The following is an 18,129-nucleotide window of genomic DNA, read 5'->3' on the forward strand; positions in this document are numbered from 1 at the left end:
ATTTGTGTCTATATATCTAAGTTTGCCAGAAAACTGACAAGTTCAGTAAGCTAAATCCTCTTAAGGCGCCTTGATATTGGGGCCGGCCCACCAATGTTTGTGTGCTTGCCTAACACGCTCTTATTGGACAGCCGTGGGGAACAGAGTCTACAGCCCTAAGCTTGGATTGTCCAGTCAAAATACTGGAACTGCACACGTTACATTTATGTTCTACTGGATAGTGTACGACCATCTTGGCAAGGCAAGGCAACTTTATTTGTATAGCACTTTTCAATACAAAGACAATGGAAAGTGCTTTACATGATTAAAACATTGGAAAATAAAAACAGATTAAAAGCAAGTAAAAAAATAGTTAGAATAAAATATAGGAAATTTAAGCAAAATAAAACATAGGAAATCGTAAACTAAAAGTAAATATTAATCTAGTGTTGGTTGTCCTTGTTAGCTCATTGAAGGATTATAGAGAATCTTTTCTGTTCAATAAATGAACATTATGAGTGAGCCTTTATTTATAATTTTATATATGAAAAATAAATTACATTTAGCCTATATAAAATAGATTATCTTGTGTGTTGTTTTATGCTAATTTATCTGTTTAATTTAACATGGATCAAAGTCAGGCTGTATGCATCACAAAAAAAGGTTTTGAGTTTTTGTGCCCCACCTAACTTATCCAGTGGCGTCTCTGGCATGATATCACCAAACAGTTTAAACCATTAACTATAATGTGAGCAATTGTCTTGGTGTATTGGGGTTGAGGCACTGTAGCAAGGCTGCAACTAATGATTATTTTAATCAATAATCCATTGATTTTTTTTTTATTAGTCGACTAATGGCAGTTATTTTTTGTATGATCTCCATCATCACTTCAGTTGCTTGTAAAAAATATTTTGACTCACCTGTTCTTGTCTACACACCTTTGAACGCCTCTTTATTGCCTCTTGTCAATATTTTAAATTGAACTGAATTTGTTTATTTTAAATATTTCAATCAAAGTAGATTTCTTTTCTATAAAAATGTTTTTCAAAAAATCTTTCAACCTTGTTTAAAAAGGTTTTAATATATGGCCTACTGTAAAAATGGGGACCATATTAATATGATTGCAGTCAGGCTTGTTCTCTTTAATTAGGCAATATTCCCAGCATCAATATTAAATACGAGTGAATTATTCATTTTCAAATAAACTCCGTCACCCTACTTAGACATTAAAGTTAAATAAAACTATTCCATCATGTTGCTTCACTTTATTTTCAACCATTAATCTTAGTAATAAATAAACACTGAAATAAACCCAATAATAACCATTAGATATCATCGGATTGAATTGCTGTGGTAGATTCAAAACAGTCTGCCTCTCGAGGCCTCCTACTCCATGGCTAAAAAACTGGATCACCCACTCAGCTACAGCTGGGTGAAGTGCAAGAACGGACAAAAAGTTCTTGCTTTTCACAACTAAGCCATATCTTGTTAAACCAAGCAGATATTTCAGTTTTACACTGCCAAATCCTTGCCTAAATTGAATCTAAAAGTAAATGTTGTATCAAAGAAATTTTAGAAACTTTAACAACTTTAGTACCTTCTTCATTCGCCCAATACTGCATAGAGCGGCAGTCATGTGAGAGGGTCATGGGATAGGGGTGCTTTTTGCTCATCAGGGAACTGACGCTATACTGGCCTCTGCTGGAGTCGTAGTGAACTGCTTGTGATTTAAACTACCGCAGCAATTTTTATATATTTTAAATGACCCGTCAACGCAGGAATTTTTGCATTGACAATTTTTCACTAATCTGTGCAGCCCTAACTGTTGCCTTGTGGTAATTGTTCATAGAGTATTTTTGTTGAAGCGTCCAATACTGAAACTTGGAAGTGTCTTACAAAACATCAGACTCAGAAACTGCAGTCCTGCAATGTGCTATTTAAGATCATGCTTACTGAGTTTCAGTGATATAGTCAAGTCCGGTTATTCAGAGACCAAGACCAAGACCGGGCCCCCAAGGCCAAGGACCAAGGCTGAATCTTAAGAATTCGGCTGTGTTCATACCAAATGCTTTTTGAGCATCAAAGAGCCATCCAAATGCTCAACTTGAACGCTTGTGCACATAAAACCCATCAGTGTTGAGCCTCTGGCAAAGTGACTCCCGTTCAGAGGAAGTACCTTGTTCTTTTTCTCTTACTGTTTGTAAGATTGCGGATGAAATCGAGACAGTGGCTTAGCTTTATTTACTGAATGAAGCTACAGAACCTTGTCACTGGACGCCTCTGTGCTGTGTCTGGATTCACCAGCAAACTCAGAGGCGTTTTGAGTTTGAGCTTCACCACTTACTGCAGGAGCTGCATGTAGAAGAGAGTCGGTCTCAGTGCTATTTACAGCTCACGTGAGCCCGTTTGACAACCTGTTGACCGGCATCGATGCCCGCATCTCAAGCTAGGACAACTACAGGTGCTCCATTTCAGCTGAAGAGCATCTGTCCATCTATCTCAGGTTAGTGGCCATCATTCAGGAGATTAAAATGTATCAGTGATAAGAAATAAAGTTATTTTTTCCAGTCTGAAAATCTGCCAATAAAATGGAATCTCTCTGATTGTAATGTAAACTCGATGCCCTTGATGCTCAAAAAGCATTTGCTCTGAATACAGAATTAGACGGTCTCGCCACCAACGAGGCCTAAGCACCTTCCCTCAACTGCTGGGTTGTGTGCCGGTCAGGGCCGACCAGGCCCTCATGGTCCAGGCCTTATTTGTCTGCTCCAGGGAGAGGTGGTCAGAGAGGGCTGCTGTAGAGCTGAAGAGGTCTGCAGAAGTGAAGAGGGCTCTTTGGGAGGAAGGTTTTATAGCAGCAGGACCCCTGGTGAGAGAAGGAGGGGCCGTCCCCGCGGGCTCTCTGCCTGTGTATCCTTTGCAGCAGGATATAATTATTTTTGTCACCTCTTCCCTACTGTTCAGAATCCAATCTGAGATCAATTATTTATCATGGTGTTATTATGGCATAACACTCTCGGAGGACATTCTGGTACCATTCTTTATTCATGGCTGTGTTTTTAGGTAAGACTGTGAGAGAGCCCACTCCCTTGGCTGAGAAGCAACCCCACACATGAATGATTTCTGGATGCTTTACAGTTGGCATGAGACAAGACTGGTGGTAGCGCTCATCTCGTCTTCTCCCTACAAGCTGTTTTCCAGATGTCCCAAACAATGGGAAAGGGGATTCATCAGAAAAAAATGACTTTATACCAGTCCTCAGCAGTCCTCCCCCTGTACCTTTTGCAGAATATCAGTCTGTTCTGATGTTTTTCCTGGAGAGAAGTGGCTTTTTTGCTGCCCTCCTGATACCAGGCCTTGCTCCAAGAGTCTCCGCCTCACAGTGCGTGCAGATGCACTCACACCTGCCTGCTGCCATTCCTGAGCAAGCTCTGCACTGCTGGTAGCCCGATCCCGCAGCTGAAACACTTTTAAGAGACGGTCCTGGCGCTTGCTGGTCTTTCTTGGGCGCCCTGGAGCCTTTTTGGCAACAATGGAACCTCTCTCCTTGAAGTTCTTGATGATGCCATAGATTGACTGAGGTGCAATCTTTCTAGCTGCCATTCTCTTTCCTGTTAGGCCATTTTTGTGCAGTGCAATGATGACTGTGCGTGTTTCTTTAGAGATAGCCATGGTTCACAGAAGAGAAACAATGATGCCAAGCACCAGCCTCTTTTTAAAGTGTTCAGTGGTGTCATTCTTACTTAGTCATGACAGATTGATCTCCAGCCCTGTCCTCATCACCACCCACACCTGTGTTAATGGAGCAATCACTGAAACCATGTTAGCTGGTCCTTTTAAGACAGGGCTGCAATGACATTGAAACATGTTTTGGGGGATAAAGTTCATTTTCTAGGCAAATATTGACTTTGCAATTAATTGCTGTTACGCTGATCACTCTTTATAACATTCTGGAGTATATGCAAATTGCTGTTATAAAAACTGAAGCAGTAGACTTTGTAAATATTAACATTTGAATCATTCTGAATACTTTTGGCCATGACTGTAGAGCTGGTCCAGTGTTCCACGGCCAGAACGAAAACCACACCGCTCTTCCTGAATCCATAATTTGACTATCTTATGGACCCTCCTTTCCAGAACCCCTGAATAGACCTTACCAGGGAGGCTTAAGAGTGTGATTCCTCTGTAGTTGGAACACACCCTCTGGTCCCCCTTTTTAAATAGGGGAACCACCACCCCAGTCTGCCAATCCAGGGGAACTGCCCCTGATGTCAACGAAATGCTGCAGAGCCGCGTTAACCAACACAGCCCCACAACATCCAGAGCCTTAAGGTACTCAGGGCAAATCTCATCCACCCCCGGAGCCTTGCCACCGAGGAGCTTTTTAACAACCTCGGCAACCTCAGCACCAGAGATGGGAGAACCCGACCCAGAGTCCTCAGGCTCTGCTCCCGCAATGGAAGACGTGTTGGTGGGATTAAGGAGGTCTTACAAGTTTTATGCCCACCAACGCACGACATCCCGAGTCGAGGTCAGCAGCACCACCCCCACTGTAAACAGTGTTGGTACTGCACTGCTTCCCCCTCCTGAGACAGCAGATAGTGGACCAGAATCGCTTCGTATGAAAGTCTTTCTCCATGGCCTCTCCGAACTCTTCCCACACCCAAGTTTTTGCCTAGGTGACCAGCCGAGCCGGCTGCCGCTTCTACTACCGGTACACATCAGCTGCTTCCGGAGTCCCACAGGCCAATAAAGCCCGGTAGGACTCCTTCTTCAGCTTGACGGCTTCCCTCACCACTGGTGTCCACCAGCATGTTCGAGGGTTGTCGCCGCAACATGCATCGACAACCTTGCGGCCACAGCTCCGACCAGCCGCCTCAACAATAGAGGCGCGGAACATGGTCCATTCAGACTCAATGTCCCCCGCCTCCCTCGGGACGTATTTAAAGTTCTCCCGGAGGTGGGAGTTAAAGCTCTGTCTCACAGGGGACTCTGCTAGATGTTCCCAGCAAACCCTCACAATATGTTTGGGCCTGCCAGGTCTGACCAGCTTCCTCCCCCACCATCGGAGCTAACTCACCACCAGATAGTGGTCGGTGGAGAGCTCCGCCCCTCTCTTCACCCGAGTGTCCAGGACATGCGGCCGCAGATCAGATGAAATAACAACAAAGTCGATCATTGAACTGCGGCCTAGGATGTCCTGGTGCCAAGAGCACATGTGGACACCCTTATGCCTGAACATGGTGTTCGTGATGGACAATCCTTGGCGAGCACAGAAGTCCAACAACAGAACACCACTCGAGTTCAGATCAGGTGGGCCATTCCTGCCAACCACGCCCCTACAGGTCCCACTGTCATTGCCCACGTGAGCGTTGAAGTCCCCCAGCAAAACGAGGGAGTCCCCAGGAGGGGCACTCTCCAGTACCCCTTCCAAGGACTCCAAAAAGGGTGGGTAATCTGAACTGCTGTTTGGTGCATAAGCACAAACAACAGTCAGAACCCGTCCCCCCCACACAAATGCGGAGGGAGGCCACCCTCTCATTCACTGGGGAGAACCCCAACGTGCAGGCACAGAGATGTGGGGCAACAAGTATGCCCACCCCAGCTCGGCGCCTCTCACCAGGGGCAACTCCAGAGTGGAAGAATGTCCAGCCCCTCTCAAGGAGACCGGTTCCAGTGCCAGAGCTGTGCGTCGAGGTGAGTCCGACTATCTCTAGTCGGAACCTCTCAACCTTGCGCACTAGCTCAGGCTTCTTCCCCACCAGAGAGGTGACATTCCACGTCTCAAGAGCCAGCTTCTGCAGCCAAGGATCGGAACGCCAAGGTCCCCGCCCTCTACTGAAGTTGTGTTTCATTTTTATTTATTTATGCCAACTGGAGTAGAATAGAGTGGAGCCTGGCAGTGAAAAATGGGGTTGAGGACGGTGTAAAAGGGGCTAAGGAAATGTAACGTCATCAGTTGCACATTGTCCTCCTGTTTCTCCGGTGTCCGGATGAATGGCAGCCTGAGGGGCAGGACCACTGAGCTATATTATACACTGGAGTGCTAACAGCCCGCTGTTAGAACGAGTTGCTTTGAAGCCACCAGCCGCCATATTGGTACTCCCTATTTTCCCACAGTAACTAGGGAATATGTGACTCCAGTTTTTCGGCAAAATCAGCACTCCAGTGTATAATATAGCTCAGTGGGCATGATATGGATACAACTTCTCTGCTCTTGTATGTTTGACCGCTGTCTTCTTGACTCCACCCGCTGGACCGGAGTGGTACTGCAATTTTTCATCACAATGTCCCATACGTCTTTGGGCCTGTTATACATAAATGGCCCCTAGCTAATGGAAACACACCTAAAAACCTCAGGCTTTTTTTTACCCGGGAAACCAAAGCCTGATCGGGATCTCTAAAGGTAAGGGGGTCATGCCCCCCAATGCTGGTGAAATAAATCCAACTTTTTGAGTGGGAGAGCCAAGAGGCAGTTTTGACTGGATTCTGGTGTCGTGCCAATGTTGTCCTTGGACAGTATTTGTGCCCCATGCATCGGGAGCACAAGAAGAGAGGCACTGTGATCAATCTCGGACCAGCCTCGACCAAAATTTTTCGAGACCCAACAGTACAAAGTCGAGACCGGGACCAGGAAAAAACGGCCTTGAGGCCAAATCCGGTCTCGAGAAAGCCATCCCTGCTGAGTTTATACTGACATACGTGAATGTCACTTTAACACCTGCTCCACCAGAAAAACTAGAAGGCTGAGCTCCTAACATAATTGCCCACATAACTGCCCATAATGGAACTCCACAAGTCACTTTGATCTTTGATCTGTTGGACACATTAACTAAATACTAAATATTTGCTACAAAAGTTGGCTTTAGACTTTTTTAGCAGTAAATTTAAAGTTTACTCTGACAGTGGCCTTACATAATCTCTCTTCTTCCACTAAGATGTCCCAGGAAAAAATACTTTGATATAATTTTCTATAATTTGTCACCAAGTTCTGTTTTAACTCGAGAATAAATTTATTACTCTGATTCTGTGAACCTCTGAGTTATTTGACCTGCAACTGAATGGTGAGAACACACATAACCACTGATGGCAGTAGCCAGATGTTAATGGTCAGTAATGGAGTTTAGTCAAATGGGAAGGAGGCTTCAGAGTCTTTGTGACAGTGTGTAATCAGGAGCTAAGAAAATGAAAATGTCTTACATAGTTATCCTTACCATATCATATGCTTGATATAAGAAGGATTCTTCAGTGTTCTTAGTCTGCTGGAAACATTAAAACAGCAGCAACCTGTCAGAACACGTTAAAAGCCTCCTCTGCAGAATCTATAAATGACTGGGCTGTTGTGTGATGGAGTAAAGCTTTCGGTCAACAGTGGAACATATTTCTAAAGTGTTAAGGGTCACTGATTTTCAGCATGGTAACCTCTTTCTGTGAGATGTGTTTTCATCATTTCTACCTTCTCGTTGATCTGTACAATAAAATCTGTCTTCATATTCTCCCTTTTCTCTTCAAATAATTCACTATAACTCAATAATGTCCCTTCATTGTGTGTTCTTCCATGCATTATTATAGTGTTTATTTTTCCTCATTGTTTCTAACAAGCCCATGCTTCATACCGTCATGTGAGGAAAAAGTACCAGGCAGTTAGGTAGCTCTGTAGCATCCCCCTGTGTCTGTGCAGGGAACTGCATGTGGACAGGTCCCCTCATAAAAATGTGAAATACTGTCTGTTTGAGCACAAGTCTTGCTCTCGTTGTTGTTTTTAGATAACACAGTGAAAGGTCAGGCATGCCTGGGGATTGAGGTCCATCCTAAGTCAACTGCAAGAGAAAATAACAGAACGAATGATGAGGAAGAACAATAGATAGAGTAGCAAAGGAGCCTGGGTTGCAGGATGGGGGTAAGGGAAATGAGAAGATCAGATATTGCAAACCCATCATAGCTGTCAGGGTAATTTAATAAACACAGTTCTAGACTGCTTTTTCAGCTGTTGGAACAAAAGCCTTTTAAAAGCTGTAGACATAGTTTACTGTTTAATAAATCTAAATAGATTTTATTTATCCAGGATTTAAAGTTGAACAAGGAAATATAAGTGTTTCTTTCACCGAGTTTTTAATTCAACAACTCTCCCATTTGTTGTAACATAGGAGAACAAAGGGGATTAAAGAAATCTAATTTTCATCTTGTTGAGGAAAATAAATATCTTAGTTGTTATATTAATCGTGTATTCATATGGAAGAACTGAGGAATGCATGGTTTTTGACTGTCTCCCCCTTTGAGGGTAAGATAAACATGCAGCTTGGGTTTATGGCCGGGATAGGTCATTTGGCTTCACCCCTAACCGTGAAGAACAGCCTCTTTGTGCGAACAGATAGCCCCAAATTTGACACCACCCCCTCCTGAAGAGATTGGAGGGGCAGGCAGTTTATTAAAAGGATGTGTTTGCGAAACGTAGATCAGACAAAAGCTGCAATGCCTGGGAGAAGCATGTAGGTAGCAATGGAAATTTAACTTTTGTCTCCGTTGCAAATTCCTAATGAATTAAATATGCATGTTTGTCTCTGATAATTGTTTCACCTTTACTGTCAAATCTTAAGCCGGGATAAGATGGGCCTTCAGAGATATGCAGGAGCAGGCCGGTATTAATATCTACACAAGCTGAAAAAAAAGAGAAGCAAAAAAGCTGTGTGTTATACTTGATAACTTTGGTTTGACTCAACATATCAAACAAGCAACTCACAATTGAGAACACACTCTGGACTTGATTATCAGCAAGAGTGTAAATATTTCCAACATCTCTGTAATTGATGTCTCCCTGTTGGATTATTTCTCTGTTATCTTTTAAAGTACAATTTCCGTCTTCTCACTTAGCAAAACAGATATTGTAACAAAACGTTATTTTACAGCCAACACAGCTGAAACCTTTAATCATCAATTATACCTCATTTCAATGCAAAAATACAATAGATGAGTTAGTAAATAATTTCCATTCTAAGATTTCCAACATTATTGATTCCATTTCTCCCATTAAAGTGAAGGTTGTCTCTAGTAGTAAGAAATCTCCATGGATAAATGCCCCTTTAGTGAGATGTGAAAGACAACTTTGTCGTAGAGTGGGCAAAGTTTTCTGGCGTAAACCTCGATTTCATGTTTATCATGAAATCTACAAAGAGAGGCTTCAAAGTTTTCACTCATAACTAAAACATGCAGGAGAAACATTATTCGCAAAAATAATAAACAAAAAGATCAACAAATTATAAATCATTTAAGCTTTTCCTCCTGCTGTGTTGATATCCTACCTTCATCTGACCTGATCCAAATAGGAAATTCATCCCTCTCATCAGGAGCTTTCCCCCAGGCTTAAAAAACAGCAATTATTAAATTACTGATAAAAAAATAGCAATCTGGACAAATCGCAGACTTAGACTTAGACTTAGACTTTCTCTATTGTCATTTTGTATGCACAGAGTGCATACAGAACGAAATTTCGTTTTCATACAGCTCAGAAAAATGGCAGTAACTCTACAGGATACCTTGCAGTGAATTACAGTACAGGATTTACAAACCAATCTCCAACCATGTAACGGGTAAAATTATTGAAAACCTGTGTTTTAAAAGTTAAATAGCTTCCCTACAATGACCAACCGCTTTGACGTTTTTCAGTCCGGTTTGCATGCTCACCACAGTACTGAGACCGCCCTAGTCAAAGGGTTCAATAAAATACACATAAATACAGACTGTAGAAAAACCACAGTGCTAGTTCTGTTGGATCTCAACGCAGCATTTGACACTGTTGACCGTGATATATTATTTAACGGACTGAAGAGCTAGGTCTCTGGTACAGCACCCAATTGTTTCAAGTCCTCCCTAAAGACCAGGGACTTCTTTGTGTCAATAGGCAGCTTCTCATCAGAGCGGACCATAACTTACCATAACTACGCAGATGACACACAGCTCTATATTACCATATCGCCAGGTGACTCTGAACATATCCATGTTGCATTCTAGGGCAACCCACGTGATCGTGATTTCTTAAAGACTAGGTTCGTCTACTGGAGGAAGTGGCAAATTGTAAAACACAGAGACAGTTTGATGGTGCAAAATTGGTGAGTTGTATTAATATTTACAATATATACACAAGTTAGTCCACAATTTTAAAGTCCAAATGGATTCCTTAAACCAAGGAAGTCAACCAGTCTTTGTTGATGATGAAAGGGAAAACACTAATAATAATAATAATATATAATGGGACAAAGTAAGTTACTTTAGCCGTTTTACGTGGCTAACCGTTAGACAGTTAGCAAGCTAACATGCAATGTCACCCCGCCAGTGAACTGTAAAGGCTACGTGGCTAGGCTTAATTAGTCCCAACAATTAGTTGGGACTGTTTTGCATTGGCTTTGATCAGTGAACAGTATTTACACTATTTAATACAAGATGTCCACACGAGACGGACCACTGTTCTCCATGCCCTTCCATTTTTATCTATGTGAGGAAGTCTCTAAATTTTTTAGATGATGTGCGGTAAGTCTCAGTAAAGAGATATCAGGCCTGCCCAGTAGGGCTTTAGAAAAGTCACCTGCAAAGAAAATCAAGTAGCTGCCATTAGCCTAACAGTGGCACACATAAAAGTAAGCTCTCTTTCTCAGCAAACAAGAGCACAATGCAGCAAAATGAACAGGGGTCTTCCAGACTGGTATATATTTTTTTAATGACAGGACAATCAACTGTAATCAAAATTGCCTCAGCCAAAGTTTCAGTAAATGTGATTAGTGTATGATCTCCCTGATCTCCCTTTCATTTTTTAAGGATGGTATGGCTGAACCAGACCTGGGGGATGCATCAGTGGTCCTCCTTACAACTGAGACGATGCTACAAGTCCAGTTCACTACCACCCAGTGAGAGTCTCTGTCGTCCTAGAAGGTGATGTGGTTGTCCACATTCCCAGGCTTGCTGATGCCTTCCTGGTAATGTTTGGACTGATCTATGCACTACACCTCAGCTATCCTAAGGGACTCACCAACACTTTTGAGTTCACACAGAAAATCTTGCTTGGTCTTGATGACTCTAAACTGTCACCCAAGCTGCAGGCTCTTAAAAATGACCTGATGTTATACATGTAACTCAAGATCCAAAAAAGGAGTGGTGGATCCTGTTAGACCATAGTCCGCAATCGCCAGGTCCATGTTGACCACTGTTCAATGTTAGGGTTAAAGTTGCTGCTCTACTCAACTGGTTTTCAGCCAAATGGCATAAAGTAGACACTGTCTGTCAACTAAATGTTATTGTTGTTAACTAATGAAGGACTGTATCAAGTGTTTATACACTGTATTGTTATATATTATATTGTTAATCTTGCTTGAAATTGGTAGATTTAAACCAGATAGCCAAAGGAAGACTACACACTGCCTTTGTACAGTTTTGAAATTTTAGCAGATTTGGTTGTAAAGAATTTATAAGGAATTTGTTATACATTGCTGCACTGCAGGTTTACAACCAGATGGCCAAAAGTGTGCCTTAACAAATGTTTCTTTAATTCTCTATTTATTTTTATTTTTACTGTTGTCTTTCAAATATTGTTTCATATGGGCAAATAATCTCTTTAAACTCAGATTTTTGGTAACCACCCAAGATTTGCTGATGCCCCCTGGTAATGTTGTATTAAGAGTTTTATAAGCTATTTCTGACATAAAAATCTGTAGTCTTAATGTAATTTAAGCTTTTCTGAGTTTGAATATTTCTACTATGTTTATCTTAAAATATAAATAAAATGTCCAGTAAGTAGACTTGTTGTTACTTTTTATTTATTTATTTGTTTGTTTTTATTGAATATATTTTTGTAACGTTTCTGGCACTGGAGCTGATCTAATTACCACTCAGCACACCTGTTCAGTTTCCACCCTGCCTGAAATTAACTTCCAGTGTTTTCACCTGTTCTCACCTCCTTTTTAACTCCGTTCTGATCAGTCTCCAGTGCCAGAACGTCACCTCTGATCTCTGCCCATATGTTCATGGTAAGATCACTCAACCTCAGTATTTCTGTTACTTTACCTGTCTGTTGCCCGACCTGATCTGTCCTGTTTTTTGAGTCTGCCCCAGCTTTTTGTTTTCCCCTGGATGTCTGTCCTGTACCTCTGTGGATCGTTTTTTGCCTGCCCAGATAACCCATCATCTTTTTAATAAAACCATCAAGCATCAGCTCCATGTCTGGCTTACATTGGATTCAACCTCAGCAAATCATCACAATTTTGTGTTAAAATACAACAGAAAGGTATATACAAAAATTTTGAATAGAAAAATACTTTTGATGTGTTTTGTTTTTACTTTTATGTCAAGAATACTTATTATCTTTAAGGCAATCAGTTGGCACAAATATTTAAAGTTTGGAGTAAAATGATTTTGAGTTGTAACAAGTCTGTGTTTTTGAGTCATGTTTAATGAGAAGATTGAACATTCCTTATCTGGGAGAACCAATTTTTTCTCCCTGTCTGAAGTTAAAAACAACAGAACACCCCTGAAAGCCAACTCTTAAAACAAACCAAATGCCTGTAACTTAATGAAACTAAAATGATTACATTCACTTTTCTCTAACAAGGTCCAATACTGAAGACACCTGGTGCTCCACTCTAATCAGCTAATTAACTCAAAACACCTGCAAAGGCCTTTAAGTGGTGCCTGTCTAGTTCTGTAGGCGACACATTCAGTTGGAAGACTGCTAACTTGACAGTTGTCCAAAACACGACCATTGACACCTTGCACAAGGAGGGCAAGACACAAAAGTTAATTGCTAAAAAAGGACTGGGCACCTGCACATAATGCCAAAGCTACCAGTACGTTGTTTAAGGATTAAGGTGTCCTGATTCTTAATTGGGCAGAAAACACGCCTGACCATAACCCCATCGAAAATCTATAGGGGAACAACTAAGTATTAAGAGCTGTACATGCTCATACTCTGGGTGCGATTTGCTGGGGGGGATTTACCCCCCCTCTGTGTGTGATGTCCCCCCCTCTGGTCATTCATGTTTTATCCCTGGGGGGATACATTCCTCCCCCCCTCTGATCTGAATAAGTAATACCATCAGGGGTTAAAATTCTCCGTCGCTGCAACGAGTCAAGATTTTAAACAGAAGCTGCACTCAACCAATGAAATCTGTCAGAGACAGGGCATTAGCCAATCAGAAAGAGATCCGCCAGTCTGAGGTTTATCGGTGTTCAATCATTTTAACTTTTGAAAGAACATCTCAAACTGACCACAGATGGTATGAATGAATTTTTTTTTTGAAGAAGAAGGGTCGGAATGTGAAACGATGTCCCAGTTTGACTGGGTCTGATTCGGAAAAAGTAAAAAAAAAAAAAAAAATATATATATATATATATATATATATATATATTCCACCTGCGCTTTTCTTTAACAGAGAAGTCAGAGCTGCAGTCAGAGCGGCTGTCAGTCAATATGCAGCAGTGTCGATCTCAAGGACACTCGTTAAATAAAATGACCAGGATTTTGATGCATACAGATTATTAAGGAAACTACATCAAATATAAACAAATAAACTGCAGCTACAAGATGGACTGGAGAACAGGTTCTAACTGTGTGAGACCAGAGAAAGGCCATTCTCAGAGTTCTTGTAGTTATTTGTTATTTTTACATGGAGTGGAGCGCGACGTGAAGCAACACTGTAGATGCGAGTCGCACCAGCGAGTCTCCTGTGGGTCTATGGACTGATTTTACTCCAACCCAAAATCACCTGCCAGACAGACAAGCTAGACCAGCCAAGATTACCTTAAACAATATTTAACTTAACGCGGAAGTTTAATAACATTTTTCTAATGAAAAGTGTTCATCTTTAAAAGCAAGTTACGTTTTTTTCTGATAAACTTTAAGCAATTTTACTAAACCTTTTAAAAATGGAACCTCCCATCCATGGATTTTCTATACCTGCATTTCCGTACAGGTGTTATGTCATGTCATGGGGGAACGCGGCTTGACGTAAGACAGGACCGTGGAGGAGCTGGTGACTCTCCAGCAGTCAATGAGAGGGAGGTGGGGACACAGAGTCCATCCTGGACAGGTCACTGGGCTAAAATATAACTTTTTATAAACTTCAAAAAAGTTAATGCCTTTTTATAAACTGATGAGTTGTGATAATTAATTGGTGAGCAATAACGGGCAAAGCAGAGACTGATTATTGTAATGCGCGATCTGTGTCGTGTTGGTTTTGTGTCCCTCTTTGTCCATGGCTGTTGTTGGCCTTGTATGATCATAGGATTGATTTATATTGAATGTGACAGTGGAGTTAATGTACAGGTGTGAAGAAGATGATGTAATGATGCAAGCTGCTGTCTTTTGAATTAGCTGCAGTTTATGGAGGGATTTGAAATTGTAAAGTGGAAAGGTGAGTGGACTGTGGACCAGTTTGGCAAAAGTGTGAAGAAAGAACTTGCTTGATGCTGCAAATATGAAAGTTAACCAGGTGATGTTATGGATGTGGAAAGTGAAGGAGATTATGTAGAGGGCTGTCCTTGATGGTGCCAAGGCTCTGAAGCTGGAAGGTGGGAGAGATACAGGAATTGTCAACGGAACTACCAGATTTGGTTAAAGAGGACTTTGCACAATAAGCAAATGAGGTTACTAAGGTGGCATGACGTCCACGGCCCAGGAATATATGGGCTGACTAGAAAATGTTTTCAGTTAAATTGATTGTTTTTGCTTTAACCCCGGAATATTATGGATTTTTCAAAATTTATATTAATATATGTCTTGTGTCCTTCACATTGGTATTATTACGTTTTCTGCTCAAAGCGATTAAAGTAAATTAATACCCACTCCTGAGTCCCGACAGTAGATGGCGCACATTTAAAAACAATAGTAACCTACTGGATCTAGCTAGCTACCTGAAAGAGCACCTGCTAGCTGACCATTATTAATAAAACTTTGATTCATTAATACAACTTTTGAAATGATCCCCCCTCTGTTTTTTTTTTTATTACAATTTGCACACTGCTCATACTTTTCGGTTTACCAACATTTCTGGGGAAAAAAAATTGTATTGGTATTAAGTAAAAATAAAATTTTCTGAGATACTGAATTTGGGATTTTCATTAGTTTCTGTTATAACCAGTAAAACTAAAATAAAAAAACACTTGAAATATATCAGTCTGTGTGGTATTAATGAATATATATATATATATATATATATATATATATATATATATATATATATATATATATATATATATATATATGATATTCATACTAATTATATTAATATAAAAGTGTCACTTTTTGTCACAATTTAACATTTATCTTTCCACACAGCACAAAACATTTTTACATTGATCAGTTGAAACTTGACCCCATTTAGGGTGTTGGTGACTAGACTTGAAGTGTGAAAGCACTTTGATTGTTAAGACTACAAAAGGGTCACTTAACTAAAGATTGACTCAGAATAATTCAAAAGGTTGGTGTCCAATTCTCAAATGAGCTGAAATATCCCCTGCTTAGTTGGAGTTCCAAATATCTCAATGTGAAAAGGTTTCAGAATATTCCTGAGATAGGTTTGCCCTTCATTACTAAAACTGATTCGACTGACTTTTATTAAATGTTACTTTGCCATTTGAAACTCAAACAATGGCAGTCCATGAAGTATGTGCACTGTGGTAAACCTTCATATGCCTGCAGCACATCCAGATAACAGCTTACATCTCAACCGAGCCCTTATGCCGGATGGATGTAGGCCAAAATTGCTGTGCCTCAACGCTAAAGCAAAAGCTTGCAGGTATTTTGTCTCCAGCCTGCCATCAACAGTAAAAGCCCCCTATTTACAGGACATAGAGCAGAGAGTGAATTCAGTGTGCCATGGGGCAGCAGTTACACAGATAGATTACCTGCAAATCCCACCCAGGGGGAACTGAGAACAGAGACATCAACAGACTACACACACATGCACACTCACACACACACACATAGTTCTCTGGAGTAAGAATATACACACAGCAGGGCACGTCAGGCCAAATCACTTCATTCCAGATTCAGGAAGAGGATGGTGGTGCAGATGCAATCTGACTGGCAAATGTGAAATTTGATGGGAAAAGGGGAACATAAGGTCAGGGTGGTGATGGAAGTCATGATAATGATTGCGCTAAATGGCAAAGGTCATAATGATTGGACTGGGCCATCTGCATGCTAACACAGATGGAGAACAGACACAAGCATAACCTGAAAACTTTCCAACCAAGTCAGTGTTGTGTGAACATGGTGAAGGTAGTCATTCCCAGTGATGTAGTTCCAAACTAAATATTTTTCTTCAAGTCACTCCAAAACAATAATTAAATAATAGTAAATACATTTGTAAACAAGTTTTAACAAGACACCAAAGTTACACCATTACACCTTAGACATGTCATATTTTGAGTTCCTAACCTGTGAATAAAGTTTCCAGAAATGACAGAGAACATTCTTCATAAATTCCTTGTTCTTACACTTTTATTGGAAGCGAGGATGCCTGATAATCTAGAGAAAATGTGCTTGTTAATAAAGTTATTTTCTGATAAATTATTAATAAAATTAATACCTAAAAATATGAGTATATGATTAGTTTATATAGCAAATTTTTGGAATTATTAATTCTATTTAGTACTATAATAAAACATATTAAAAGTATTGTGTTTGTATTCAGTGCTGTCCGTGCATGTGATGGCTGCTGAAAAGTCCTATAGAGGGACATGAATACCGACAACTTAGTTAAACCAAAGCATATTACAAAATACAAAATGATGAACTTAAAAATAACATCTATAAAAAGGTTCTAACTAGGCTTCTTCTGGCTTGATACTTTCATCATTCCTCAGTGAAAAAAAAATGTTGTTACTGGTCAGCAGGTACCACCTCCAGGATGATCTGCAAAGTTCTGTTGAAGGAATCTGTGGGTACAACAATGAAACGTGTTACAAATAAGTCATTCCACTCACTTCAGGATTAAACACAGGTCTGGACAATATGGCCAAAAATCAGGATATATTTCCTAATTTCGGTTGCAACAATATAATTACAATATCAATATAAACAAAATAAAAGCCTCAGAAAGACTGCAAAGAAAGCCCACAACGGAAACTTATGACATATATGAAAATATCATATTGTTATATTGTGATTTATATTTATATTGACTTATTGTCCAACCCTAATCAAACAACAAGCTTCAGCGCACATTTTTAGACAAAAATTATACCTTGTACATATGTGCCACTATATGTACACTATAACATAAAGCAGAGCCCAGTATGACAATCCAAACTTTACCTAAGGGCTCCTCTCATTTGATTTTGATGGATTTTTTCTACACCTAATGTAAGTTGCAAGTGACTATGCATAAAAACATTAACGTTTAACAGATGATAGTTTGTTGACTTTTTTATTCATTTTTTCCCTGATTTTCTTCACTATTCTATTATAATGATGTCCTTGTGATCTCATGGCACTGTTCAGACCTGACACTAACATCTCTTGAGCCATATGACCGCTTATGGAAGGCAATAAATACGGGTGTGATGTAGATCTTTGCTCAGACCAGCAGAGCGGTTGAATCTGGAAAATCCAGCACAGAGGGGGTAGTCCACGTTTTTCCGGTACAGAACCATGGCCTCAGACCTAGAATTATTGACAGTTGGGCTGACTGTTTAGGTGGATTTATTAAAAGATCTTTACCAATACTTTAAAAAACATGGTCCGATGACTGCCTTCAGTCTTATCTTCTTTTCTTATCATCTTAAAGACAAAGTAGAATTAAGGGTTTCCTGTCAAAACAGGAAAGTTAGGTCTTAGTAGGGCTGGACGATATAGAAAAAAATCTTATCGATAAAAAAAATGCATATTGATCGATATCGATAATTATTGAAAATAATATACCATACCATATTTTATGTGCAGCTCTGCCTGGACATTTTATGATATTGCTAAATGATTTAATTTTAATAAAGAACACAATCACAGAATTTCAATTAAATCTTTATTTAACCAACCTTTTTAACCATAACAGAATTTTTTTAAAGAAAAATAACTTAAGAGACCCGAGTTATGTTATTAAATACTGACAAAGAATAAACTAAAGTGACTAGTAAAATGACCAAAATAAATATACCAAATAAATA

The 18,129-nt window shown here is 40.2% G+C and overlaps 1 protein-coding gene across 2 annotated transcripts in view; it reads right to left on the reverse strand.

Moving 5' to 3' along the window:
• Positions 1–16,447: 16,447 nt before the first annotated feature.
• slc7a11 (solute carrier family 7 member 11) overlaps positions 16,448–18,129 on the reverse strand; it is a 62,439-nt gene continuing 60,757 nt past the window's right edge. For both annotated transcript variants that reach the window (XM_036130107.1, XM_036130106.1), the window contains one exon: positions 16,448–16,902. In XM_036130107.1, coding sequence (XP_035986000.1) covers positions 16,847–16,902 — 56 coding nt within the window. In that variant the 3' untranslated portion in view covers positions 16,448–16,846. The remainder of the gene's footprint in view (positions 16,903–18,129) is intronic.

This window comes from Fundulus heteroclitus, unplaced genomic scaffold (assembly GCF_011125445.2).
Source record: "Fundulus heteroclitus isolate FHET01 unplaced genomic scaffold, MU-UCD_Fhet_4.1 scaffold_28, whole genome shotgun sequence".
Classification (NCBI taxonomy): domain Eukaryota; kingdom Metazoa; phylum Chordata; class Actinopteri; order Cyprinodontiformes; family Fundulidae; genus Fundulus; species Fundulus heteroclitus.